Raw genomic sequence first — 16,997 nt, 5'->3', positions numbered from 1 at the left:
TGTTGACAGCAAGTTGGAGATCAGACTCTGCATGAGTCAGCAGGGTGCAGTCATCAGCATAAAATACTTCAAGAACCAGCTTCCCAATTGTCTTTGATTTGGCATTCAAATGATGCAGCTCAACAAGCAATCCATCAAGCCCGTACTTCAGATACACTTCCTGTTCAGGATCTCAGATGACATGGATTCAGCATTCACGTAAAGCAGCACAGGGCCAACACACACCCTTGTTTCACACTGTTTGAAAAGCTTCTGGGTTTGACAGGACAAAACCAGTCATACCGTCATAAAAGCAGCAAAGGAGCTTCCCAGCCTCAACAGTACCATCCACAGTATTTCTCTGTTCACCATATTGAGTGCTTTGGTCAACTATTAAAAATGGCATACAGGTTTAAATTTTGTTGTATGCACTCGTCCTGAATGTGACAAATGACACAAGTCACATCAATAATACTAGAACCACAATGTCCCAGGGAGATTCTTTTCAGATATGCTGGTGATTAGGCAGCTGAGAATTAAACTGTCATTGTTAATAACAGATTGATCCACATCCATAGTTATCAGAGTTCTACAGTAGGGAGGAAGCCCCTTTGGTCTACAGAATCTACAAAGCCAGAGAACATCCACTTACACCAATCCTACAAAACTTCTCCCCATATTCTCAATTCCCCTCCAGCTCCCGTCATTCCCGTAAACTCCACCGGCAATTTACAGTGGCCAGTTAACCTACTAACCTGATGTGAGTGGAAATCAGAGCACCTAGAGGAAACCCGCATGGTCACAGGGAGGGGGCAAAAACTCCACACACAGGAGGAAGATGGAACCCTGGATTCAGGTGCCACAAGGTCATGGTTCGACCAGCTCTGCCCCACTGGACCAAACTTAAAAGCAATCATTTCAGGTCTGCCACATTCAGAAGAACCCAGCTTTGCAAAGGCAGAAAGGATTGATGAAACCCATTCCCCTTCCCTGTTGGGGAACAGATTACAGACAGTATTTACTTAGAGCAAGCTATCTTGATTAGAACTGCACCTTGCATTCTACAATACCTTTAATACAGGGGTCCACAGACCCCCTCCATTAATGGTAAGGCTCCATGCCATAAAAGATTGGGATCCCCCGATTTAATATAATGTTCATGAAACAGATGAAAAAAAATTGTCCACTGAAGGAAATAGCATTCTGGGATGAATTTCATTTTCACTCAGGAGTTGAGTAAATGGCAACCAGACTTCATATAAAATGTTCCCATGTAAATTACAAGCAATCTGCAAACAGACAATACGTATTGGAAAAATTGCAGACCATCAGTTTACATCTGGAGATTACTTGAGAGATACACTTTGGGAACTGACAACACAATCTCTTCCATTTATAGCTGTATTAAGATTCTTTATTGAGCAATGTAATACCCATACACAATGCAAGGGCACAAGATACCAACCATAAGGCACAGGACACATCCTGATATTGTGCCACTGCAAGTTACATCAGGAAACAATAAATGAATGTCTATGTTAACTGGACCACATTGAAACTCCAAGGATAACATCGTGCAAGAAATTAAGTGGCCATTCCACTACTTAATGCATTGTTAAAGTTAAATTTGTTAAGTCAATCAATATTTAGGGTTCTTGTATATCCAAAGAACCACCTGATAATATTGGGATAAAGACATATTTTAAGTGTTTGAGGTTTTGTGCTCAGACCAAATGTTTGAATATTCAGACATTTGCTTGTCAGTTGAAATGTACTCCCATTGTAAATATATAATCCTAACAAACCACTTGCCCACAACCAGGATTGAAGTAAACTATACAACTTTAAGTACTTGGACTATTTAATCACCTGATTTATTTGGGTGAGAGAGCCCAAGTCCGGGTATTTTTAGCGTTTTTAAGGGGTACAGGGGTTTTTTTATAGAATATGACGAATAAACAGGAATAGGATACTAGGATGGTCAAAGATGGGAGGGTGAAGAGTGTGTGAGTGTGTGAGTGTGTGAGTAAAGGGATTTAGAATGTATGTCTAGTGCACATTCTGGAGCAGAGGGTGGCGGTAATGCACCATTAAGCTGGATGCCAACCGCCGTAAAACAAGATACAGACACCTGATTTACCTTTGTGCTGAAGTACAAAACATCAAGAGTAACACACACGAAATGCTGGAGGAATGTCAGAAGGTTAGGCAGCATCCATGGAAAGGAATAAACAAGTCAACACTTTGAGCCAACCCCTTTCTTTCCACTCCTGATGAAGGGTCTTGGTCTGAAATGCTTTCCATGAATGCTGCCTGACCTGCTGAGTTCCTCCAGTGACTGTGTGTTACTCCGGATTTCCACCATCTGCAGAATCTCATGTCGATAAAAATGTACTGTTCTTTAGTTTGTCGCAATTCTTTAAAGACATTCTTCCAAGTGATACTTCCAGAAAGCAGCCCTCAAGTACTCCATGAGAGTATTCTCCAGAGGCAACAGGAGTGATAGTGGTGCTTTGTAAATAAAATACATTGACTGTTGATACAGTGAAGGTCATTTTCTGATTGTATGAAGTATATACACACACACACACTCACAATAAACTGGTTTTGTTCTCATAGACAACCTTGGCTCCATTTTAGGAGATAGCAGAGGTACTTAATGAATACTTTTCTTCAGTATTCACTACGGAAAAGGATCTTGGCAATAATGAGGGGCATTGATCATGTGGATAGTCAGAGGCTTTTTCCCAGGGCTGAAATGGTTAGCATGAGAGGGCATAGTTTTAAGGTGCATGGAAGCAGATACAGAGGAGATGTCAGGGGTAAGTTTGTTTTTTTTTAAAAAAGTGGTGAGTGCGTGGAATGGGCTGCTGGCAGCAGTGGTGGAGGCGGAAATGATAGAGACCCCTAGATGGATACATGGAGCTTAGAAAAATAGAGGGGTATGGGTAAGCCTAGGTAGTTCTAAGGTAAGGCCATGTTTGGCACAGCTTTGTGGGCCAAAGGGCCTGTAATGTGCTGTAGGTTTTCTATGTTGCTATGTTTTCTCTATGATTGTAGGGATAACTTACAGCAGACTGAAAAGCTTGAGCATATAGATAGTAAGAAAGAGGATGTGCTGGAGTTTTTGGAAAGCATCAAATTGGACAAGTCTCCAGGACCAGACAAGATGTACCCCAGGCTACTGTGGGAGGCGAGGGAGGAGACTGCTGAGCCTCTGGCAATGATCTTTGCATCATCAATGGGGATGGGAGAGGTTCCAAAGGATTGGAGGTTTGCAGATGTTGTTATCTTATTCAAAAAAGGGAGAAGAGATAGCCCAGGAACTTACTTGAGTGGGTGGCAAGTTAATGTAAAAGATCCTGAGAGGCAGGATTTAAGAAAATTTGGCGAGACATAATGCGATTAGGAATAGTCAGCATGGCTTTGTCAAAGGCAAGTTGTGCCTTACAAGCCTGACTGAATTTTTTTTGAGGATGTGACTAAACACGTTGATGAAGGTAGATGTAGTGTATATGGATTTCAGCAAGGCATTTGATAAGGTACCCCATGCAAAGCTTAAGGCAGTAAGGAGGCATGAGACCCAAGGGGACATTGCTTTGTGGATCCAGAACTGGCTTGCCCACAGAAGGCAAAGAGTGGTTGTAGATGGGTCATACTCTTCATGGAGGCCGGTGACCAGTGGTGTGCCTCAGGGATCTGTTCTGGGACCCTTACTCTTTGTGATTTTTATAAATGACCTGGATGAGGAAGTGGAGGGATGGGTTAGTAAATTTGTTGATGACACAAAGGTCAAGGGTGTTGTGGATAGTGTGGAGGGCTGTCAGAAGTTACATTGGGACATCAATAGGATGCAAAACTGGGCTGAGAAGTGGCAGATGGAGTTCAACCCAGATAAGTGTGAGGTGGTTCATTTTGGTAGGTCACATATAATGGCAGAATATAGTGTAAATGGCAAGACTCTTGGCAGTGTGGAGGTTCAGAGGGATCTTGGGGTCAGAGTCCATAGGACATTCAAAGCATTGACCTTCATCAACTGCAGGATTGAGTTTAAGAGCTGAGAGGTAATGTTGCAGATATATAGGACCTTGGTCAGACCCCACTTGGAGTACTGTGCTGAGTTCTGGTCACCTCACTACAGGAAGGACGTGGAAACCATAGAAAGGGTGCAGAGGAGATTTACAAGGATGTTGCCTGGATGGGGGAGCATGCCTTATGAGAATAGGTTGAGTGAACTTGTCCTTTTCTCCTTGAAGCGACAGAGGATGAGAGGTGACCTAGTAGATGATGAGAGGCATTGATCGTGTGGATAGTCAGAGGCTTTTTCCCAGGGCTGAAATGGCTATCACAAGAGGGCACAGTTTTAGGTGCTTGGAAGTAGATACAGAGGAGATGACAGGGGTAAGCTTTTTTTTTTATATAAATGCAGAGAGTGGTAAGTGCGTGGAATGGGCTGCCAGCGATGGTGGTGGCAGATATGATAGGGTCTTAAGAGACTCCTGGATAGGTACATGGAGCTTAGAAAAATAGAGGGCCATGTAATTATCCTATTAACCTATGTATTACCCTAGGTAATATCTAAAGTACATGTTCAGCACAGCATTGTGGGCTGAAGGGCCTGTATTGGGCTGTAGGTTTTCTGTGTTTTATTTTTCTATGCCCATGTGCTGGGAGTCTGTTCACATGTCCATGTGTTCAGATGGCAACAAAAGGAATTATTGGAAGTATTGAAAGCATGTTGGAAGAAACAAATGTACTGTTAAATTCAGTGAGGAATTAAACAAGAATGTTGTCTTGCCAATATGGTTCAAACATTTGCCAATGCATTATATTACAAAATGCTGAACTTCCACATTTTCTATGGAGACAGAGAGCAGGAAATAATTCTAGCTGATCAGTAGCTTCAATTAAGTTATCAGTTTTCAGTCCAGTGGACAGTTGAATATGTATCAGAGCTAGCCAGAGAAATAACAATCAGGACTTCCCTACCCTCTCCCCCAACACCCCCCCCCACACCCCATATCATCATTTAAAGATTTCTCTAGGAGTATGCAATGTGAATAACCAGCTGAAAATAGGTTTCGATGCCAAGACCTTTAGAGGAATCTTTTAAATGGATACAGATTAAGTACACCCATTCATAAACTCCCAAACTTGATTACGTTGTCTCTCACTGTCTAACTTCACACACAAACACCAGCCACTTGAACAAGATAATAACTAGAGAGCTCCCTGTCAGTGAGCATGGAAAGGTACTCACATCTTAGACACCCTTTAAGAAAATAATACTTATTATTTCCAGTCCAAAAAGCACTGTGCAGGATACGGCATTAACCATTCATTCAGATTCAAATATTTTTTTAAAAATGAAGTTTGAGACTTACGGTGATCCATCTTCTTGATAAATAACCAAGGAACGGTTGGAAATACCATGAGGTCCAAACAAGGGCATGTTCATGTCCATATATTCTTTATTTATTTGGTTCAAACCATTTAGCTGTCCAAATTTCCCACTGATATCACCAACCTCATATTGATCAACCGTACCATTGCCTGGCTCAGGAGACAAAGATCCATTCACATTGAATGGGTTATAGTGACCTCCAATATTTGCAAGAGAACAAACATCTGCATTGGGAGAGACAGTTTTGATGGGAAGTGCATGGATATTGTAAGTTTCAGTTTTACTATTCAGATCTGTTAACTTAACCTCCACAACAGTATTGTCTAAATCTAAAAGCTGTTTAAATGCCACCTTTCCATTAACTTTTCCGTTGCCCTTCCATGAGTCAATCTCCACCGACACTGGGTGAAGAAATGTTATATTAGCACAAGCTAGAGGACTGGCTGAAAAACTTTGTCCAAGAATGACGACTGACCGACCAACAATGTTGGAAGTCCCAGCTAGGGATGAAGTAGTGTCAGTGAAGAAATACTTGTTGTCAACAACTTTTGTTTGGTTGGTGATCATTATTGTTCGATGTTTCTTCGCAAAGTCTCCAACTTCACATCGGAAAGGACTGTCTGGACTGCACTCGACATTATAATTATTTCCAACATCTACTTTGAAAGGATTAAAATGTCCATTGGTGCTTAAGCAAGCATCTGCATCCAAATCTAACTCAGAGCTGATGGGATAATTGTTAATGTACCACAAATGATCATCTGTTGTGGGAGCTGATGAGTTGGTATATGAAAGGTCCATAAAAATAGACAAGTCTGAAGAGGGATTGCTTTTCAGTTGTTGAAAAATTACTCTTCCTGACACTGGGCTCTTAAATACAGCTACAGCAGTGAGAACTTCACGAGGGTGGCCAATTGTGCCACACACCCACCTCGAAGAGTTGGGGTGATGAATAACTATGGAGTGGCCAATAATACTATTTCTCCCAAATAATGGAAGATTCCAGTCTGTAAAACTGCGTTCCACCATGTCCAATCCTTTCAAAACGCCATGCCTCCCACTCAAGTCCCCAACTTCGTATTGATCATGGGTTTCATTTGTGCTCTGGGGATAAGAAGGACTGGATGAAGTCTTCCCAAATGGGTTCAAGTGCCCTCCCACATTATCATGACTACAAAGCTTATCGGTTGCGGTGCTGCGCTGAGGCACTGGATAATTATGTACATGGTAAGCAGCGGCCATCCGCCGCAGATTCATCAGAGACATGGTATAGTATGTGGCATCAAAAGGGGAAACCTGACGGAAACAGAAATTGCCTTTCACACCTTTCATATTCACGTAAGCCCAAACCTGCTTCTCTTTCATCACCTCCATCTCAACGCAAGACCACTCCGCCCCATCATACATGTACAATAATGTCTTGGAACTGCTCTTTGGTAAAGAGACTCCGTCAACGCGACTCTTGACTTGGTTCAAAGGTGTGCCAACGCTGAAATTGCCGACTAATAAACGATCGTTTGGTACTGTCAAGGCACAGCTTACTGTCCCGATCTCTAGGTAGAGAGAGACAGTTGCAGTTGTCTGCCTGTCGTTTATTGCCATGAGGTTAGACAGTACTCTCGCCGTCTTCGCTCCAGCGTTGTGACGAATGTACACATCCCCGGCTACGGAAGAAAAGAACTTCCCCTGCCAGGTGTTGGTGGGCATATCGCTCCTCACAGTGGCGCACGCTTTACTTCCATCCAGACAACTATCAACGACCACCGTCAGGTCGGAGAGGTCCGGTTTGATCTGGAAAAGCTTGCTCTCATTCAGGGTCACGTTGGGACTGTCCGCAGTAAACTCGTAGATCTTCTTCCCTATGTTTGATTGGTTGCAGGGGTCCTTGAAATGACCGTACATGAGCGGGAATTCGTGTAAAGAGATGCTGACTTGGGCGCAATCCAACAACAAACTTAACGTTATCTTCTGAGAAGTGGTGTTGAACTTGACTGTTCCCTGAATGTTGTCCATGGCTACTTCAGCTATGTACAATTCCGACGACACCGATGCTGTTAACAAAAGCAAACGCTATATTAATTTCCAAACTTCAAAGCGTATTTGACTGTTCGTGCTGTATAAACAAATGTTTGAAAACACTAATGCCCCTACTTTGCAAGACTGCAGATTGCTAGTAAATCAAACCGAACCAGTTGTGTAAAAATTTGGTATTTCTTACCGAACATTGCAACCAGCACAACGCACGACAATGAAGCCATAACGCCGGTGTTCCGACCAGCCGTACAACGCATACAGACTCTCTGTGACCCAGACAAGACGCTCAGCTTTCAACCCGTGTGGTTTATAACTCAGCTCATTGGAGTAACTGCCAGGCGATTGGGTAACCAGCGTATGGTTCAGCCCATTTAGTGACCGAGACTATCTGATGAGATTTTAACGCCTGTTTTTATTTCTGTTTCACTAATTGAATGTGGTCTGTTTTTAATTGAAAACACATCTCCACATAAATTAATCGAATTCAGCAGTTTAGAAATTGCCTGCAGATCTGTCGTCTCCGAAGCGTTAGTTTTCTTTCTGGTGTTCTCACTAATCCTCGTTATACTTTCAATATAGCCGCTTTCCATGAATTGTGTGACCAGACAGAAAGAACAGACGGCTGGACGCCACTATGAAATCTATGTTACGGGGATACATGTTTAAAAACGGTCTCGGGGTTAAGAAAAATTGTCTTTGTGAAAGTTCCGGCTTTGCCTGGCGGTGACACTCACGTCGGAAACAATTAGTCGCGAATTTAGAGTCCATGTAAGCACTAAATCACATAATCCAACTTCTATGCTCCAGCAAATACGTTGTTTTGTACTGGGAAATATCTCAATTTTTTTTTAAAGAAGTTTATTTATAATATGTACGCTACACAGTTTCCAGTAGGATATTTACAAAATTCAAATTAAAACTTTATCATCCTTGTGTAGGATACCGTCCTCCGGAAAAAATCTACCCACCCGTTTTCCCACTCTGACCTTTGACCTCTTTCACCAGCCTATTACACCACCCTCCTGCTCCTCCTCTCCCCCGCCCCAAGGTCCACTCTTCTCTCTCTTTCTCTTCCTTCTCCAGCCCTTGACCTTTCCCACCTAGCCTCTTTCCCCACCTCCCACCTTTTTATTCTGGCGTCGTCTCAGGTGTTGGCAAGAAACGTGTGTTCGTTTCCATAGATGCCTGATCTGCAGAGTTCCTCCAGCATGTTATGTGTGTTGCTTTGGATCTGCAGATTTTCTCCAGTTTAGGACATAGTTCAGTCCCAATTGTCCTTGCTGGTTCAGAAAGGCCTCCAAAGCTCGTATCCGCGGGAGAGAGGCAGGCAGTGTGCTCTGTGCTAGTGAATGGCTACCTTTCCCTCGCCGTCTGGGGAAGCAGTCGGACCAGAGGCAACCATGCCTACTCTAAAAAGATCCCAGATAAACGCAGGTAATTCCTACAAGTAGTACTGATGCTTGCTTGTCTCCATAACCAGGGGAGGTAATTCTTCAGTTTGATGGGTCAATGTTGCACGGTGGTTTTAAACTAGAGTTGCAGGGGGATAGGAACCAGAGGGCCAGAACAGTTAGTGGAGGGGTTGTGGAGGCAGATGTGTGACTAGCGTCCTGCGCTGTTTATCTTTCAATGCAAGAAGTGTCCTAGGAAAGCAAATGAGCTGGGGGGGCAGGGATCAACACCTGGAATTATTATTTTATAGCCATTAGTGAGACGTTGCAGGAGGGGCAGGACTGGCAGCTATGTATTCCAGGGTTCTATTGTTTTAGATGCGACAGAGCCGGAGGGATTAAAAGTGGAGGGGATCGTTACTAGTCAGAGAAAATTTCACAGCAGTGCTCAGTTAGGACAGACTGGAGGACTCGACTAGTGAAACGTTATGGATGGAACTGGGAAAGGTACGACCATAATAATGGGGCTATATTACAGACCACCCAACAGTCTGTGGGATTTAGAGGAACACATTTGTAGAGTGATCACAGTCTTTTATAAGAAACTCAAAATTATTATAGTAGGTGATTTTAACTTTCCACATATTGACTGGGACTCCCATACTGTAAAAGGATGGGTAGAGTTTGTTGAATGTGTTCAAGAAAGTTTCCTTCATCAATGTGTAAGAGTCTCAACAACAGTGTGTGATACTTTATCTGCTATTAATCAGTGAGACCGGGCAGGTGACAGAAGTTTATGCAGGGGAACATTTTGCATCTAGTGATCACAATGCCATTAGTTCCAAAGTAAGTATGCAAAAATCATTTTTTGTTGTTATTTGAGGAGAGGGGAAGTATGAGTGTGAGGGCAGCTTGCTGTTCTCGGTGTCGGATGTGGGAGGCCCTGGAGTCTCCAGGTCTCCCTGACGTCCACATCTGCACCAGGTGCGCCGAGATGCAGCTCCGAAGGGACTGCATTAGGGAACTGGAGCTGCAGCTCGATGGCCTTTGTCTGGCCAGGGAGAGTGAGGAGTTGATAGAGAGGAGTTACAGGCAGGTGGTCACACCGGGGCCGCGGGAGGCAGACAAGTGGGTCATGGTTAGGAGGGGGAAGGGGAAGAGTCAGGTAATAGAGAGTACCCCGGTGGCTGTGCCCCTTGACAATAGGTACTCCTGTTTGAGTACTGTTGGGGGGGACAGCTTACCTGGGGGAAGCGACAGTGGCCGTGCCTCCGGCACAGAGTCCGGCCTTGTAGCTCAGAAGGGTAAGGAAAGGAAGAGGAGGGCAGTAATAATAGGGGACTCGATAGTAAGGGGGTCAGGTAGGTGATTCTGTGGATGCAGTCCAGAGACCCGGATGGTAGTTTGCCTCCCTGGTGCCAGGGTCCGGGATATTTCTGATCGTGTCCAAGATATTCTGAAGTGGGAGGGTGAGGAGCCAGAGGTCGTGGTACATGTAGGTACCAATGACATAGGTAGGAAAAGGGGAGAGGTACTGAAAGGGGAATATAGGGAGTTAGGAAGGGAGTTGAGAAAAAGGACCGCAAAGGTAGTAATCTCAGGCTTACTGCCTGTGCTACGTGACAGTGAGAGTAGGAATGCAATGAGGTGGAGGATAAATGCGTGGCTGAGGGATTGGAGCAGGGGGCAGAGATTCAAGTTTTTGGATCATTGGGACCTCTTTTGGCGCAGGTGTGACCTGTACAAAAAGGACAGGTTACACTTGAATCCTAGGGGAACCAATATCCTGGCGGGGAGATTTGCGAGGGCTACTGAGGTGACTTTAAACTAGATTGATTGGAGGGTGGGAATCAAATTAAAGAGACTAGGAGGGAGGAGGTTAGTTCACAAATAGAGAAAGTTAGTAGACAGTGTGTGAGGGAGGATAGGCAGGGGACAGAGATCAGGAGCATTTACACCAAAGATGTGGGGGACAAGGAAGAAAAAGATAATGAAGTTGTTTGCTCCATTAAGGATAAAAAGAGAGTAAGAGGTGGAGAGTTTCTTAAATGCATTTATTTTAATGCTAGGAGCATTGTAAGAAAGGTGGATGAGCTTAGAGCAGGGATTGATACCTGGAAATATGATGTTGTAGCTACTAGTGAAATGTGGTTGCAGGAGGGGTGTGATTGGCAACTAAATATTCCAGGATTTCGTTGCTTCAGGTGTGATAGAATAGGAGGGTCAAGAGGGGGAGGTGTTGCATTGCTTGTCAGAGAAAACATAACAGCGTTCCTCTGGCAGTATAGATTAGTGGACTCGTCCAGGGAGGCTGTTTGGGTGGAATTGAGGAATAGGAAAGGTGTAGTGATGCTTATAGGGGCATATTATAGACCACCTAATGGGGATCGAGAACTGGAGGAGCAAATTTGTAAGGAGATAGCAGATAATTTGTAGTAAGTACAGGGTTGTGATTGTGGGAGATTTTAATTTTCCACACATAGACTGGGAAGCTTATTCTGTAAAAGGGCTGGATGGTTTGGAGTTTGTCAAATGTGTGCAGGATAGTTTTTTGCAGCAATACATAGAGGTACCAACTAGAGAAGGGGCAGTGTTGGATCTCCTGTTAGGGAATGAGATAGGTCAGGTGACGGAGGTATGTGTTGGGGAGCACTTCGGGTCCAGTGATCACAATGCCATTAGTTTCAATATAATTATGGAGAAGGATAGGACTGGACCCAGGGTTGAGATTTTTGATCGGAGAAAGGCTAACTTTGAGGAGATGCGAAAGGATTTAGAAGGAGTGGATTGGGACAATTTGTTTTATGGGAAGGATGTAATAGAGAAATGGAGTTTATTTAAGGTGAAATTTTGAGGGTACAGGTTCTTTATGTTCCTGTTAGATTGAAAGGAAAGGTTAAAAGTTTGAGAGAGCCATGGTTTTAAAGGGATATGGGAAACTTGGTTCAGAAAAAGAGAGGGATTTACAATAAATATAGGCAGCTTGGAGTTAATGAGGTGCTCGAGGAATATGAAGAATGTAAAAAGAATCTTAAGAAAGAAATTAGAAAAGCTAAAAGAAGATACGAGGTTGCTTTGGCAAGTAAGGTGAAAATAAATCCAAAGGGTTTCCACAGTTATATTAATAGCAAAAGGATAGTGAAGGATAAAATTGGTCCCTTAGAGAATCAGAGTGGATGGCTATGTGCGGAGTCAAAAGAGATGGGGGAGATTTTGAACAATTTCTTTTCTTCGGTATTCACTAAGGAGAAGGATATTGTGTAAGGTAAGGGAAACAAGAAGGGTAGTTATGGAAAGTATGACGATTAAAGAAGAGGAAGTACTGGTGCTTTTAAGGAATATAAAAGTGGATAAGTCTCCGGGTCCGGACAAGATATTCCCTAGGACCTTGAGGGAAGTTAGTGTGGAAATAGCAGGGGCTCTGACAGAAATATTTCAAATGTCATTAGAAACGGGGATGGTGCTGGAGGATTGGTGTATTGCTCATGTGGTTCCATTGTTTAAAAAGGGTTCTAAGAGTAAACCTAGCAATTATCGGCCTGTGAGTTTGACATAATTGATTCTAAGTATTCTTAGAGATGGTATATATAATTATCTGGATAGACAGGGTCTGATTAGGAACAGTCAACATGGATTTGTGCGTGGAAGGTCATGTTTGCCAAATCTTATTGAATTTTTTGATGAGGTTACTAGGAAAGTTGACGAGGGTAAAGTGGTGGATGTTGTCTATATGGACTTCAGTAAGGCCTTTGACAAAGTTCCACACGGAAGGTTAGATAGGAAGGTTCAATCATTAGGCATTAATATTGAAGTAGTAAAATGGATTCAGCAGTGGCTGGATGGGAGATGCCAGAGAGTAGTGGTGGATAACTGTCAGGTTGGAGGCCAGTGACTAGTGGTGTGCTTCAGGGATCTGTACTGGTCCAATGTTGTTTGTCATAAATATTAATGATCTGGATGATGGGGTGGTAAATTGGATTAGTAAGTATGCAGATGATACTAAGATAGGTGGCGTTGTGGATAATGAAGTAGGTTTTCAAAGCTTGCAGAGACATTTAGGCCAGTTAGAAGAGTGGGCTGAAAGATGGCAGATGGAGTTTAATGCTGAAAAATGTGAGGTGCTACATTTTGGTAGGACTAATCAAAATAGGACATACATGGCAAATAGGGAATTGAAGAATGCTGTAAAACAGAGGGATCTAGGAATAATGGTGCATAGTTCCCTGAAGGTGGAATCTCATGTGGATAGGGTGGTGAAGAAAGCTTTTGGTATGCTGGCCTTTATTAAATAGAGCATTGAGTATAGGAGTTGGGATGTAATGTTGAAATTGTGTAAGGCATTGGTAAGGCCAAATTTGGAGTATTGTGTACAGTTCTGGTCACCGAATTACAGGAAAAATGTCAATAAAATTGAGACTACAGAGGAGGTTTACTAAAATGTTGCCTGGGTTTCATCTCCTAAGTTACAGAGAAAGGTTGAACAAGTTAGGTCTTTATTCTTTGGAGTGTAGAAGGTTGAGAGGGGACTTGATAGAGGTGTTTAAAATTATGAGGGGGATTGATAGAGTTGACGTGGATAGGCTTTTTCCATTGAGAGTGGGGGAGATTCAAGCAAGAGGACATGAGTTGAGAGTTAAAGGGCAAAAGTTTAGGGGTAACATGAGGGGGAGCTTCCTTACTCAGAGAGTGGTAGCTGTGTGGAACGAGCTACCAGCAGAAGTGGTTGAGGCAGGTTCGATGTTGTCATTTAAAGTTAAATTAGATAGATATATGGACAGGAAGGGAATGGAGGGTTATGGACCGAGTGCAGGTCGGTGGGACTAGGTGAGAGTAGGAGTTTGGCATGGACTGGAAGGGCCGAGATGGCCTGTTTCCGTGCTGTAATTGTTATATGTTTTATGGGTGTGGTCTGCGGATTGAGAATCTAAATTGGACAAAGGCCAATTCTGATGGTATCAGAAACGATCTGGCAGGTGTGGATTGGGACAGGCTATTTTGTGGCAAAGGTATACATGGTAAGTGGGAGGCCTTCAGAAGTGAAATATTGAAAGCTTATATGTGCTTGTCAAAATAAAAGGTAAAGATAATAAGTGTAGGGAACCTTAGTTTTCAAGAAATATTGAGGCCCTGGTTAAGAAATAAAAGGAGGTGTGTACCAGGTAAAGACAAGCAGGAATAAATGGGGTGCTAATGGAGTATAAGAAATGCAAGAGAACACTTAGAAGTCAGGAGGGCTGAAAGATGGCATGAGGCTGCCTTAGCAGACAAGGTGAATGAGAATTCTTGGAGATTCTACAGATATGTTAAGAGCAAAAGGATTGCAAGGGACGAAATTGGTCCTCTGATAGGTCAGAATGGTCATCCATGTGTGGAGTCAAAAGAGACGGTGAAGGGGGGGAACCTTAAATGAAGGTCTTACATCGGTATTTACTCAGGAGATGGACACTGAGTCGCCTAACAAGATGTTCCCTCCGGGCCTACAGGAGGCAAGTGCAGAAATTGCTGGGGCCCTGGCAGAAATATTTAGATCATCCTGAGCGACAGCAGAGGTATCTGAGGATTGGAAGATAGCCAATATCGTTCTGCTGTTTTAAAAGGGCTCTAAACATAAACTAGGAAATTTATAGGCTGGTGGGTCTGACATCAATCAGAAAGTTATTGGAAGGTGTTCTAAGGGTCTGGATATATAAGTATTTAGATCACATGGATTGCTCAAGGAAAGCCAGCATGGCTTCGTGCATGGTAGGTCATGTCTAACCAATCTTATAGAGTTTTTCAAGGAAATTACCAGGAAAGTGGAGGAAGGCAAAGTAGTAGATGTTGTGTACATGGACTTTAGTAAGACATTTGACAAGGTCCCTCATGTGAGGTTGGTAAAGAATGTTCAGTCACTTGGCATTCAAGGTGAGATAGTAAACTGGATTAGACACTGGCCTTGGGGAGAAGCCAGAGAGTGGTAGTACATGGTTACCTCTCTGACTGGAGGCCTGTGACTAATAGAGTCCCGTGGGGCTGATGCTAGGTCTGTTGTTGTGCGTTATCTATATCAATGACGATATAGATGATGTGAATTGGATCAGTGAATTTGTGGATGACACCAGGATTTTGGGGTGTAGTGGAAAGTGAGGAATGCTATCAGGACCAGCTGGGAAAATGAGCTGAAAAATGGCAGATAGAATTTAATGCAGAAAACTCTGAGGTGTCGTACTTCTCTAAGACCAGCCGGGGAAGGTCTTGCACAGTAAACAGTAGGGCATTGAGGAGTGTGGTAGAACAAAGGATTGCAGGTGCATAATTCTTGGAAAGTGGCATCACAGGTTGATGGCATCATAAAGAAAGCTTTTGTCATATGGCCTTTTTAAAGCAAAGTATTGAGTACAGGAAGATGGGATGTTATGGTGAAATTGTATGAAACATTGGTGAGGCCTAATTTGAAGTATTGTGTGCAGTTTTAGTGACCTACCTACAGGAAAGATGGAAGTAAGGTTGAAAGATGTAAATAAAGTTCGACTGAGGTTATATCGGACTACAACCAGAGGTCATGGGTTAAGTGTGAAAGGTGAAAAGTTTAAGGGGAACATGAGACTCTTCTTAACTCAGAGGGTCATGAGGGTGTGGAATGATCTACCAGCAAAGTGGCTCATGTGAGGTCAATTTCAACATTTAAAGAAGTTTGGATAGATACATGGATGATAGGCATATGAAGGGCTATGGTTCCAGTGCAGGATGATGGGTGGAGGCAGTTTAAAAGGTTCCACATAGACTAGATGGGCCAAAGGGCCTGTGGCTGTGCTGTACTTTTCAATGTCTCTGTGATTACAACATGTGAAGTATAATGTAGGGTATTGATCTCCTTATTTAAGGGAGGATATAAATGTGTTAGAAACAGTTCAAAAAGTTTATCACGGTCAGGTTGTTTTGTGAGAAATGGTAAGACCAGGCTTGTATCATTTAGAGTTTACCAGAGAGGAGATTTGATTGAAACAGATCAGATCCTGAGGGGTCAGAACAGGGTGGATGTGGAGATGTGGACTGAGTGGACCTGGAGAGGGTGTTTTTTTGTCTCATTTTTCATTTTTAAATCTTTATTAATAATTATTGAAAATCAACAAAAAATACATTAAAGTAATCAAGTCAACATGTCAATATGTACAATAAGAATTAAATTATCAAATAACTGATTAACAAAGCTAAACAACATATCAATAATAATAAGAAAAAATAAAATGTTAAAACTATTTTTTGGGAAAAAGTAAGAAGGAAAAAAGAACCCATACCAACTAAAACAAAAAAAAACCTAACAGAAAAAAACAAAAAAAAAACAATGGGAACACAACCCTGGAGCTATACGTCATACAAGCTTCCATAAAAGAAAAACATCAATCCGCCAACTCAAATCCATTTAAACAAGAATCAGAAGGGGACCATCTTAATTAACTCAAATCAAATGATAATAGCGGGCAAAACAACCCCACCTTTTCTCAAAGTCAAATCGAGGATCAAAAGTTCGACTTCTGATTTTCCCCAAACTAAGACATAACATCACCTGAGAGAACCATTGTATCAAAGTGGGAGCAGAGGCCTTTCCATTTCAATAAAATAGCCCTTCTGGCCAATAATGTAACAAATGCAATTACATGTTGGTGTGATATAGAATACCATGAATGTATTGAGGGATTATACCGAACAAAACTGTCAATTTATTAGGTCGTAAATTAATTTTTAAAGCTTTAGAAATTGTAGAGAAAATAGATTTCCAAAACTGTTTCAGTACAGAATACGACCAAAACATAGCTGTCTCAGTTTTACATCTATCACATTGACTATCAACATTAGGAAATATTTTAGACAGTCTCTCCTTTGTCAAATAGTAACGATGTACAATTTTAAATTGAATTAAAAAGTGACTGGCACAAATCGGAGAAGAGTTAACCAACTTCAAAATTCGCAACCAATCCTCTGTTATCATGGTCATGTTAAGCTCTCCTTCCCAATCTTGCTTAATCTTAAGTATTTTTTCTTCTGAGAATACCAGGGTTCAATATTCAAAAAATAAGGGGTCATCTATTTAAGATGGAGGAGAGGCAATTATTTTTTCTTGTCAAGAGTCAAGGATTTTTGGAACTCTCTTTAAGGCCTGTAGATGCAAAGTAATTGAGCATTTTATCTCAGAATTAGTTAATTATACC

At 42.3% G+C, this 16,997-nt stretch overlaps 1 protein-coding gene across 1 annotated transcript in view; it reads right to left on the bottom strand.

Annotated features, from left to right (window-relative positions):
- The window catches only part of cusr (Copper-only SOD repeat protein), a 149,124-nt gene extending 141,402 nt beyond the window's left edge, over positions 1–7,722 (bottom strand). Inside the window, exons 1-2 of the mRNA XM_063071251.1 lie at positions 7,602–7,722; positions 5,364–7,434 (exon numbers count right to left, since the gene is read on the bottom strand). Of these exons, the coding sequence (XP_062927321.1) occupies positions 5,364–7,434; positions 7,602–7,674 (2,144 nt within the window). The 5' untranslated portion in view covers positions 7,675–7,722. The remainder of the gene's footprint in view (positions 1–5,363; positions 7,435–7,601) is intronic.
- Positions 7,723–16,997: the final 9,275 nt, after the last annotated feature.

Source organism: Mobula hypostoma, chromosome 19 (assembly GCF_963921235.1).
Source record: "Mobula hypostoma chromosome 19, sMobHyp1.1, whole genome shotgun sequence".
Lineage (NCBI taxonomy): Eukaryota > Metazoa > Chordata > Chondrichthyes > Myliobatiformes > Myliobatidae > Mobula > Mobula hypostoma.
This window is presented reverse-complemented; position numbering and strand designations above follow the sequence as displayed.